The sequence below is a fragment of the Corapipo altera genome, unplaced genomic scaffold (genome assembly GCF_003945725.1).
Source record: "Corapipo altera isolate COAL_440 unplaced genomic scaffold, ASM394572v1 45, whole genome shotgun sequence".
NCBI classification, from domain to species: domain Eukaryota; kingdom Metazoa; phylum Chordata; class Aves; order Passeriformes; family Pipridae; genus Corapipo; species Corapipo altera.
In genome coordinates this window covers 18,401,994-18,412,944 of record NW_020884877.1, presented here as the reverse complement: position 1 = coordinate 18,412,944, position 10,951 = coordinate 18,401,994, and the positions used below count along the sequence as shown (strand labels likewise).

The window sequence follows — 10,951 nt, the reverse complement described above, 5'->3', positions numbered from 1 at the left end:
ATGGGCAAGATTTGGTGGAGAGTCAGGAGGGGGAAAGGTATGGGCAAGATTTGGTGGAGAGTCAGGAGGGGGAAAGGTATGGCAGGCAGGGACAGGCAGAGCAGCCCAGTACAGACAGGGAGAGGTGTGGGCAGCACAAGAGAGTGCTAACAGGCTGAGGAACATCTGGCCAGGCAGGATGCAGAGACATGGGTAGGGCTGAAGAGCAGGCAGGGTGGAATAGGGTGGGATGTTAGGGAATAGAGCAGGATACTAGAAAATGGGATGGAATACAAAGGGACAGAGCAGGATGCTGTGGGACAGGGCAGGATGACCAGCTATAAAGCACAACAGTGGGAGATGGGGCAGAATGCTGGGGGATGGGATAGGATGTGGATGCTGGGGGAAGGCAGCAGGATGACCAGCTATGGGGCAAGACACTAGGAGGTGGGGCAGGATCCTGGAGCAACACTAATGGACCAGCCCAGGGCATAAGCAGGGCTTAGCTGTGGGACACAGCACAGAAGCTGCTGTGTAGCTCTAGACAGCAGCTCCCCTGCACCCTGCCACAGCCTATGCTGGCAGCCAAGTGCCCTGCCAGCACCCCAGGGACCCTCTGCAACATTTCCCCTGCTGCCTGGCACTGGGGGACTCTCCCCAGTTTTGGGCACACACCCTGATCATCTTTTCCACACCACAGATGTGCCCTGTGAGCCCACACAGCCGGACAAGTTGCTGGAAGAAGAAGGGATTTTCACCTATCTCTTCCAGCCCTCAGCACACACCCTGAGCCGCATGGTGACTTCTGCCCAGCTCTGGTTTTACACCGGTCCTTCGGCCACCCTGAACCACTCAGCCCCTGACGTGCTGGCCCTGTCACCACAGGGCCGGGTGCCGGTGACAGCCATGGCAGAGCAGACACCCGAGCACTGGACAGTGTTTCACTTGGCCCCCGTGCTGCTGCCCCAGCTCTCGCAGCCACTCTTTGTGCTCCTGGTGCGCTGCCCTGGCTGCCCCTGCCTGGCCGAGGGGGACAAGATGCCCTTCTTAGTGGCCACCACCCGGGCCAAGGGCAGTGAGAGGGCTCGTCGCTCCACCCTGCCCTGGTCCCCAGCTGCACTGAGCCTGCTGCAGCGCCCATCCGAGGACTTGGCTGCCCACACCAACTGCCGCCGGGCTTCCCTCAACATCTCCTTCGAGGAACTGGGTTGGGACAAGTGGATCGTGCATCCCAGCAGCTTTGTTTTCCACTACTGCCATGGGAGCTGCGCCACGGGCCATGGGCTGAGCCACCGTCTGGGCGTGCAGCTCTGCTGCGCTGCCCTACCAGGCACCATGCGCTCCCTGCGTGTCCGCACCACCTCCGATGGCGGGTACTCCTTCAAGTACGAGACAGTGCCCAACATCCTGGCCCAGGACTGTACCTGTGTCTAGAGCATCCCACAGCCCAGCTCCAGACTGTGATCCCACTGAGAAGTAGTTGCTTTCCCAGTGGGACCTTCGCCTCACACTGCAGGGACCAAAGGGACCTGGAGGAGCATTTTGGGCTGTGCCACCCTCCCCTGCACAAGCCAGAGTTTTGGGCTGCCCCAGGTACCATCACGCTGCCAGACCTGCCCTAGGGCCAGGCCCTGCCCAGAGCAAGTTGGGGCAGGGCAGGGCAGGGATAGGCACAGCCTCTGGCAAAGGCACCATTGCCCTGCCAAAGCCAGCCTGCTGTCTGCAACCAGATTAGCCCCCATCTCTCTGCACCTGCTCCCCTCCCTCAATTCTGCCCTTCCCCGAAGACTGGGGTCCCGCTTCTGCTGCAGAATTCAACAGCCTCCCTGCGCTCCAGGCAGGGCTAGGCAGCTGCAACAGGATCAGATTGTGCCTGGGCAAGCCCACGACAGGACCTCACACTGGTAGGGCTGGCGGCATGCATGGCACCGCAAGTGAGCCCTCTCTCGGCAGCACAGCTTGTTGGAAAGCTTAAAGGGACGAGTGAAATAAACCTGCTCCCTTTACTAAAGCAGTGTGGAAATGTCAGTTTCCATCAGAAGCAGCCACGGAGGTGGCATGCAGTTGTGCAGTGGGATGCAACCTTCCTGGGGGGCTTCTAGATGGAGAAGTGAGGGGATGGGCAACTACTTTATAGGCATCCAACTCTGACCTGGGGTACCAGAGAGGGGACTGGGGTCTGCTGGCCAAAACTGGCATGGCATGGCTGGGTTTGATACTGCCCTGGGCACGGGAGCACAGGGCAGAGTTACATCCCTTCTGCTCCAGGCAACAAGTTGTGGAGGAACAGGAGCAACAGAGGGATGGGGAGGCATGGGGATGGTGGGAGGATGGGGAGGAACGGGAAAGCCCCTCACCCGGCCCCTCAACAGGGATAGGGTCAAATAGGAATGCAGCCAGAGCAATTCTTCTCCACCAGGCCGATGATGAAAGCTGCCCCGTCACAGCCTCCGCACAGCAGGAACGACTGAGTCACCCTGGGCAGCAGGGAGGTCCCAGCCCAGCCACGCAGGATTCCCTTCCCACCCCTTCCTCCCAAAGGACCAGATGCAGCAGTTCAGTACAAAACGTCTTCAGCCTTTACTAATATAGATATTAAAAAAAAAAAAAAAAGGAAGAAAAACAGAGTGACAATCATTTCCGAGTAAAAAACAACGCTACAAAAGTCCCCGTGTGACCCAGGCTGAGATGATGAGAAATGCTCCACTGGCTCCTGGCCGAGCCCAGCTCGGGGCACTGTGTCCCCACACTGTGGGGCCAGGGTCTGGCTCTGTGTGGGGGGTCCCAGCCCCGCAGGCAGAGTGGGAGGAGATGAGTTTTGGTCCAAGGGCGACCTGCCAGGATAGGGCGGAGACAGCAGGAAGGACAGCCCCTGACCTCTGCACAGACATTTCTGAGCAGGCCAGCCCACAGCTCACAGCCCCGTGCCAGGATGCTGTGCAGCATGGCCATACTGGCCCTTTCCAGCAGCAGTGCCGCCAGGACCCCTTCCATCCCCTCCACTTCAAGTGTAATGCCAGCCCAGCTCTCTGTCCCACAGCTCAGCCCAGCCAGTCAGAAGACCCCCAGCCTGCTCCCCTAAAGTCCCACACCTTGGGGGCAGTACCAAAATCACCAGCATCACCCACACATGCACAGCACTGGACTGTGCTGCAGCGGGTGGCAGCTAGCACAGGGGGCACAGGGAGGTGTGAGGAGAACATGCTGCAGAAAATGGGTGTGGGAGGAGGAAAAAAGGATGAAATGGGCGATGGGGGAGCACAGGTCCAGAAGGGATATCAGGATGGAGTATAAAAATGCCAGGGTGCACACGCTGATGAGTTTATAAAAATGTACAAAAATAAGATATTCCCTTTTTGAAAATTAAGTAGGAATGAATCCCATGGCCCCCATCCCCTCTGCTGCCCACCAGGACAGGGCTTGCCCAGACTGCCCTGCTGGGCAGGCACATGGCATCCTCCACCCTGCACTCCTGGCAGGACGCCTGTCCCATGGTGGCGGCGGCAGCCGCTCCAGCAGTCACCGCCGTCATCCCTGGTGGCACTTACAGCCCTGTGGGGAGTAAGAAGCAGGTTAGTCCCGGCCCCAGGTGGGATGGCATCCCCTCTCTGGGGGAGCCTAGAAGCAGCCCTCCATTCCCTCTCCCCAGCTCACCCGTGGTCCTGTCGCAGGCAGTGGTCCCCTTCTCGTGGGCGAGGTTGAGGCGGTTCTGCTCGGCAGCAATGCCGTTGGCCTCAGGACTGCTGCTGCGGGCAGGGCTGGGGGGCCTGGGAGGGGGCTGGAGGTGGAAGGCCACCTCCAGGTGCTCCTGGGCCAGGCGCAGATGCTCACGCAGCCGGTCCAGCTCATGTGCTGGGGGAGCCCCAGCCAGAGAGAAGCGCCCCTGGGCCAGGCTCTCCTGGTAGTCCAGCTTGCCGTTGGTCAGTGGGGCTTGTGGCAGCTCCTTCTTCAGCGAGTGGTAGGTGGGGGGTGCACTGGGGGTTTTCTTGGGGTACTGAGGTGCAGGACTGTTGCCAGTTGGGAGCGAGGGGCCACCAGACTGGCTCAGGGCATCACGGATGCGCCCCACACCAAGGTGCAAGAGCTCACAGAGGTTGAGGAAGAGGCAGAGCCCACTGACAGCATACATGATGAGGAGGAAGATGGTCTTCTCGGTGGGGCGGGAGACGAAGCAGTCGACGGTGTGCGGGCAGGGGCTGCGGCTGCAGACGTAGGAGGGGCTCACCTCAAAGCGGTACAGCAGGTACTGCCCAAAGAGGAAAACCATTTCTAGCAGTGAGCGGCACAGCAAGTGCAGGACATAGGCACGCATCAGCCCATCCTGCTTGATGCGGCGCCGGCCATCATGCTTCTCTCCGCCCTCTGGACTCTTCTCCTTCTCCACCTCGATCTCCTCAAAGATCATGGGGTCTTCTTCGTTATCATCTTCTGCCTCCTCGTAGTCCCGCCCGGCTCCCCGGCGCACCACCGGCATGCGAGCCCGCCGGGCTGCTGGTGTCCGGCGCCGTGAGGACTCAGGCATGCGAGCGATGCGGTGCATGGCAAAGCCCAGGTAGAGCACTGATGGCATGGCCACCATGATGATCTGGAAGATCCAGAAGCGGACGTGGGAGAGGGGGGCAAAAGCGTCGTAGCAGACGTTCTCACAGCCCGGCTGCTGTGTGTTGCAGACAAACTTGCTCTGCTCGTCGTAGTAGATGGATTCACCCCCCACGGCTGTCAGCACGATGCGGAAGACAATGAGGACAGTCAGCCAGATCTTGCCTACAAAGGTTGAGTGGTTGTTGATCTCCTCCAGGAGCCGTGTCAGGAAACTCCAGCTCATCCTGGCTAGGCAGTTGACTCAAACCCTGTGGGGAAGGGGCAGGCAAACAGGTACTGAGAGAATCTGCATGCACCTCACAAGACTCGCCAGTCCACCAGATCCCACCCCAGCTCCCTCCTGCTCCCTTTCCCACCAACATTCCTTCCCTTACCCACAGATCCACAAACAGCCTTGCTCAGGCAGCCATCTCCCCAAAACTTCGTCTACCACCACGCAATGCCTCCCTATGCTCCCATCTGCATCCTGCTCCCGCCCTGTCGCCAGCCAGGTGGGTGGACGGAACTTGGGAAAAGGCTGGGACATCCTGGTTCCCTGCAGGGACACATCTAGGGGAAAAGTCAGCACAGTCACAGCCAAACACGTCAGCACAGGGCAGCACCAGCTGGGGACTGTGAGGGGGCAGGCAGACGCAGAACCACATCCTCTCCCCCATTTGCCATCTGGCCCTGGGCAGGTCCTCAACCAGTGCTGCACCCTGTGACAGCATCCACACCCTCCCACGGGGGTCCACAGGCCCCTGGAGGGCATGCAGCAGCCCCATTGGCCCACTGCAGCTGCCAGCCCTGAGCCCTGGATCCCCTGAGGAGCACCCCCCACCATGTGCTCAGGAACCAGGTGTTCTGCACCCCACAGAGCTCTCTCCTGAGGGCCAGCAGAGATGCACCATCACTCTGCCCCTCCAAATCTCTGTACTGTGCCCTTTCTCCTGCAAGACCCCCAGCCTCCAAAGCACACAGTGGTCAGTGGTCAGAGCAGCCTGAAGGCCGATGGCAAGGGCTGGCAGGGGGAATGGAACAGGAGGCAGGACAGTGATAGCAAGGGGCAGCGTGGGGCAGCCAAGGAATTGCACAAAGCCCTGGCAAAGCAGCTGACACCAGAGAGCGGGGAGGAAATTGCAAGGACCACGTTGCAGCTCCCAGCCAAAGGAGAAGACACAAGAGGAGGGAGACACCCCACTGCCACCCCTGGTTTCAGCAGCTTGTGCATGAGATGATGCAAGGGCAGCAAGTGGCAGGGCTGCCTATGGCAAGCAGAGGGGATGCGTCCCCAATTTCTCCTGCCAGCCCCATCCCATCACCTCCAGCCATGGTATGTCCCTAAGGATGACGGCTGCCACTGCACTCATGCCACTATTTTCCAGAATAAGAAGATCTTTCAGGCTTAGTTCAGCCTGCCTCCTGACCAACCCCACCTAAACAGAAGAGCTCCTCCAGCACAAGCATCCACGCTGGGGACATGCTCTTGCTGACGGCCTGGTGTTCAGCAGAGCCTGCTGAGCTGTGGCAGGTGGCACAGGCTGGCACTGGGGATCCAAACCCAGCCCATCAGGGCCACCATCCTCCTGTGGTCAAATGCCCTGCAAGATCTCACTGCTGCCCCGTACCACAAGGGCCCTCTGCCCCACCTCCTCACTGGAAGGAGGATGCTTTGTGCCTCCTTGAGCCCTTGTCTGCAGCAGCACACTGCCCTAGCATGAGGGTGAGGGGCTGGGGCAGAGAACAAGGTGAGGGGACCAGGCAGGAGGGCAGCCTTGGGAGGCATCAAGCACATGGAAAGCAAAAGCACACGCTGGCACTGTAGTGGTGGCCATGGAAGAATGACATAGAGATGGCCAGCAGCGTGGAATGGCAGTAGCAGTGGGCATGACCAGGGCAATACAGAGCTGCTCTCAGCTTCTCCCCCACCAGAGGCAGGTGGCCAGACTCCAGCTCTGCCAAGGGGCACAGCCACCCAGGGCCTCCTGGCCATGCTGGGAATCATGACTAGCACCACACACGATGGCTCGGCCCTACATCTATGCCTCAGCCCTACTGACCCCGGTCCCCCCACCTGGGGCCCCCAGCCACCTCCACCCCTGACTGCACTGTCGAGGGCCCCCGGTCTCCCCTGCCCAGGAGCATAGCAGCAGGCATGCCACTTCGGGGCTCACCAGCCCCTGCCCGCCCGGGGACCCCTGTCCCATTGACCCCTGCCACTCTGAGGACCCAGCCCACAACCCCAGCCTTCCCGGGGTCCCCAGTCCCACTGACTCCAGTCCAACGGGGGCCTCATGCCCAGCTGCCCCCACCACCTGCCCGAGACCCCCCGCCCCCCGATCCTCCTTGTCCGCGCCCCATCCCACGCCTGTGCCTCTCGCCTCCCAGGGCACCGTCGCCTGCCCACCTGCCTCCCCCTGCCCACCGCCCCGCGCCCTCCCGCAGCCCCTCGCTCCCCAGCCCCACTCACGGCGCACCGGGACGAGCGGCTCCCGCCGGCAACGGCGGACAAAGCGGCGGGGCGGCGCGCCGCCGCCTCCCGCCGAACAAAGGGGCCCGGGGCCGCGCCGCCCCGCCCCGCGCCCCCCCGCCCGCCGGTGCGTACCGACCGCCCCGCTCCGTACCCCCGCCCCGCCCCGCACCGGCTGCCCCGCTCCGTTGCCAGTGCCCCGCTCCGCGCCGGCCGCCCCGCTCCCACCGCCGGCCGCGCCACGCGGCGCGGAGCTCTGGCCCCGTTCCGGCCGGTCCCGCGCCCCCCGGGCGGTGCCGCCCTCGGTCCCCCCCGCCCGCGGCTTGGGAGGCCGCGCAGGACTGTGGGCAGGGGCCGGCGCCGGCCGAAACTCGCCCGGAGGCGGCTCCCGCCCCACCAGCTCCATCCAGCCGCCGGCTGTCCGGCTCCCGCCCTCGGCCCCGCGCCCCCGCGGAGCCATTGGCTCCCGGGAGGCCGCTCCCGGGAGGCGAAGCGAAGCGGAGGCTTCCTGCCCACCGCAGGAGAACGCTCAGAACCGCGGGTGCGGCTCAGCCCGCCGGGTGTTCAGGGGTGAGCCCGGCTGCAGAGGGAGAGGAAGGAGCCTCCGCTCCGGCCGTGAGAGTCTGCTGCACAATAACCTCCTGCCCCTCGTAGCATTCTTCCCCTTCGAGTGGAGAGAAAGTATGGAAGAAAGGAGAGATCCGATGGCGTGGCCTCAGACGTGGTGGGAACGCAGAGGAAGATGTGTCTGTGTGGTGGGAATGTGCCTCAAACCTTTTCAAGCCTGTGCCGCTTCTTGTGTTCCAGACCAGGTCCCTGCAGCAAGACGGGGCTGACCATGCAGTACCTCCAGATATGCCCTTATACACAGCGCTGTTCCCCCAAGGCCAGCACAATGGCAGCAGTGGCTTTGAGTCACCACTCTGGAGCAGTGGGGATGTCCCTCCATTCAAGCAACCCAGCCACTCACTTTCTGTACTGCTAAAATTGGCTCTGTGAAGATTTTGTTGGTACTGAGTCTCCATGCTGGTGGGCCAAACACACCAGTGATGTCCTGGGTAGAGCATCCTGTCCTTGTGCCCTGGTGTGGGGATGAGGAGGGATGCCAAGCAGCCTTGCACAACCCAAACACTCAGGGGAAAGCTCTGTTGTGTGAACTCATGAAATGCTGCTCCTCCTCAATGAAACATGTGGTCCCTTCTGCAGAAGGGTTTCCACAAGCTGGCACTGGTGGGTTCAGCACTGGGGGCTGGCTGGGGGAGGACTGACACCTTGAGGCTGGGGCAAGGAGAGGGGTAGGAAGTGTGGCTGGCACATCTAGTGTGGGTTTTTTGTTACTCTGCAGCAGCCCTGCTGCTTCCCTAAGTCAGCAATGCTACCATGGTATTGTAACAGCACTCGCAGAGCCCAGGCACAGACTTGGTGCTCTTACATGGGAGGGCTACTGAAGCACCCCCAAGAGCAATGGGCTGCACCCTGACATAGGTGTGGGTGTGTCTACAAGAGGCTGGGCAAAAGAGCCCTGCTTTCAGCTCCCTTGCTCAATCTTTCCTTCTTTCCAGCTTATGAATGTGTCAGTCCCCTCCTATGGAGGGAGAGCTGCTGCAGAAGAAAGGGGATTTGACCTGGATATGAAGAAACGCTTTCCATTGAATCCTGTTCCTATGCATGCAACTACAGCATTAACGTTTCTGTACAGGGAATAAATGCATGCTTCAAAATTAGCACAGACACTCTGGTCACAATTTCCATCACAGGTTAGGAGAAACAGGAAGACATGGATGCAGAGAGGCATTAAGTTGAGCACAGAGACTCAAGCTTTTGGAAGGATATAGGGAAGCATTCAAGGCCAGAAAGAAAATCCTTTTTTTGCAGGTCAGCATGGAGAGGTGGGAGCAGGGCAGGGGGCTACCAGAATGAGGGCAGCATCCCATCATGCTGGGGATGTCAAGCAGCACACTGCCTATGTTGAACCTCCTGCTCTTGCCAGGCAATTAAAGTGGCTTGGGGCTTTCTTTCTCACAGTCACCACTAGTTTTCAAGTGCTTCCAGGTCTCACCTCCAGCTGGCTTTACTCCCAGATAGCCAAGGAGTTTGCCAGAGGTAAGGGATCTATGTGACCCTTTGACTCTGATGCTCACCGCGTTAAGAACAAGCCCCCATTTCACCAGCCTCACATTAAAGTGAGGAGTGTGACCCCTGAGGCACTACAAACTGAAGCTGTTGAACCCAGAATGAAGCTACTTGTTGGGCAGGGTCAGGCACCGTGCTGCAGCATTTTTGTGCAGCACAGCTCAGCCCATGCCTGGACTGTGGGACAGAGCTTGCCTTGGGGGGCCAAGGCCGGGGGATGGTGTTGCCCATCCCATGGACAGCCATTACTGTGCTTGTCAGCATCTGGCCATTGGCATCAGAGCCCTCCAGCTTCCCCTGTGATGGTACCCTGGGTGTTCCCGGGCTCTACGCTTTTCTTCAGCTTGCGACATCCAAATGCCCGCAGAGGCATCGCCCTTTCAGCCTGGGACAGAGGGCAAACCCACATCATCCGGGAAAGGAACAGTGGATGAAGGGCGTTGCCTACCCGCATCCCTTTCCACATCAGCTGAGGCTGACAGAGCATCGTGGGCAGGAAGGATGTACAGACCAGCACCATCGTGGGCTCAAAGATCAGCTTTGCAGAGGAAACAGGGGCACTGTCACCAACCACAAAAACGAGGATCAGCCTCACACTACTGAGTCTATGTAGCAGAGCCATGACAGGGCAGCTGCACAGCCCAGCAAGAGCAAGGGGAGCTGGTAATAGAGATAGTGGCTGAGGGGGAGCATAAGCACAGGGATAAGAAGAACATCCACTTCTGGGACAAGCGCTACAGCTCAGGAGGGACGTGGCAAGAGCTCGCACAAGCAGTTCTTCCTCACTGTTCAGCCACAGTGCTGCAATGGAGGCACCCTCTGTGACTGCACTGCCAGCCCCTGCCTCAGCTGCCAGACACAGGGTGCAGGGAGTGTGCAGCCCAGTCTGGATCTCGATAGCAGCCTTGGTTTCTGCTCTGATCAATAGAACAGAATGGGCTGGGCCCTGCTATGACTGTCTCTCCTTTCGGGGATGGTGGCAGTGAGACAGATGGTGGGGTTGGGTATCCTGGGTGTGTTTGCTTGGGGCGACATGGACCATGCCTGGCTGGTGCTTGGCAGCGGGGCAAGGGAGCCAGCTCCACCCTCCCCAAGCAGGGCCATGAGCAGGTGGCACTGCAGGTAGGCAGCACATGTCCTCAGCAGCAAACACCCTCTTCCCAGATTAAACAACTTGTCTGGCACTGGGACAGGGAGCAGACAGCTCTATTAGGGACTGTTTGTCCTGATACAGGACAACTCCAGAACTAGCTTAATAATCTTCTGATAACAGGCAGAGGCACACTCTGTTGAAAGAGCATAAAGGGCAATGACCGTCCCCTCCAACACAGCCTGAGAGAAGGCTGGGATGGCTTCAAAATAAAGTCCCCTTCCCTTTCACTCCCACACTTGATTATGCAGCACAGTGGGGGGTACATGGCACAGCCCCTGCTCACCTCTCTCATGCTAGGGTCTCCTTCCCAGTTTCCGGGTGCTGACTTCTGCCAGCACCATGTGTGGCACTTAAGCCCAGTCTATGTTGGCTGCTCTTCCTCTGCCAGCCAACCTGGAGGGCAGCCCACAGGGAAGGGGTTTACATGGCCCTGGGATACTGCTCTCTATGCTGAGTAAGGAGCATTGGCACCTCCAAGGGATGGAGCCGGCCAGGCAGGTCCATGAGCCACAAGCAACATGTACCCTTTACTGCTACATCTCTAGTCCCCTGGAGATGAGGTCAGCAGGGATATTCTGCCAAAAGGAAATGACCAGTCATTCCAGTCACCCAGTTTGATTAGAAACAAGGCTTCA

The 10,951-nt window shown here is 59.9% G+C and overlaps 2 protein-coding genes across 3 annotated transcripts in view; one reads left to right on the top strand and one right to left on the bottom strand.

Moving 5' to 3' along the window:
- The window catches only part of INHA (inhibin subunit alpha), a 2,789-nt gene extending 796 nt beyond the window's left edge, over nucleotides 1–1,993 (top strand). The window contains exon 2 of the mRNA XM_027637408.1: nucleotides 680–1,993. Coding sequence (XP_027493209.1) covers nucleotides 680–1,413 — 734 coding nt within the window. The 3' untranslated portion in view covers nucleotides 1,414–1,993. The remainder of the gene's footprint in view (nucleotides 1–679) is intronic.
- A 542-nt stretch (nucleotides 1,994–2,535) lies between these two features.
- LOC113944367 (gap junction gamma-1 protein-like) lies at nucleotides 2,536–7,115 on the bottom strand. Of its 2 annotated transcripts, XM_027637406.1 has the most exons (3): nucleotides 7,031–7,115; nucleotides 3,634–4,829; nucleotides 2,536–3,531 (listed from the first exon to the last, which is right to left on the bottom strand). In XM_027637406.1, the coding sequence occupies exons 2-3, from the start codon at nucleotides 4,802–4,804 to the stop codon at nucleotides 3,524–3,526; spliced, it is 1,179 nt and encodes a 392-aa protein (XP_027493207.1). In that variant the 5' UTR covers nucleotides 4,805–4,829; nucleotides 7,031–7,115; the 3' UTR covers nucleotides 2,536–3,523. The 2 variants fall into 2 exon arrangements, with proteins under 2 accessions (XP_027493207.1, XP_027493208.1); XM_027637407.1 differs by lacking the exon at nucleotides 7,031–7,115 and having other exon boundaries at nucleotides 3,634–4,925.
- Between the last annotated feature and the right edge of the window lie 3,836 nt (nucleotides 7,116–10,951).

Coding starts and splice junctions, on each gene's coding strand:
- LOC113944367 (XM_027637406.1), bottom strand. CDS start 4,804: ATGAGCTGGAGTTTCCTGACACGGCTCCTGGAGGAGATCAACAACCAC.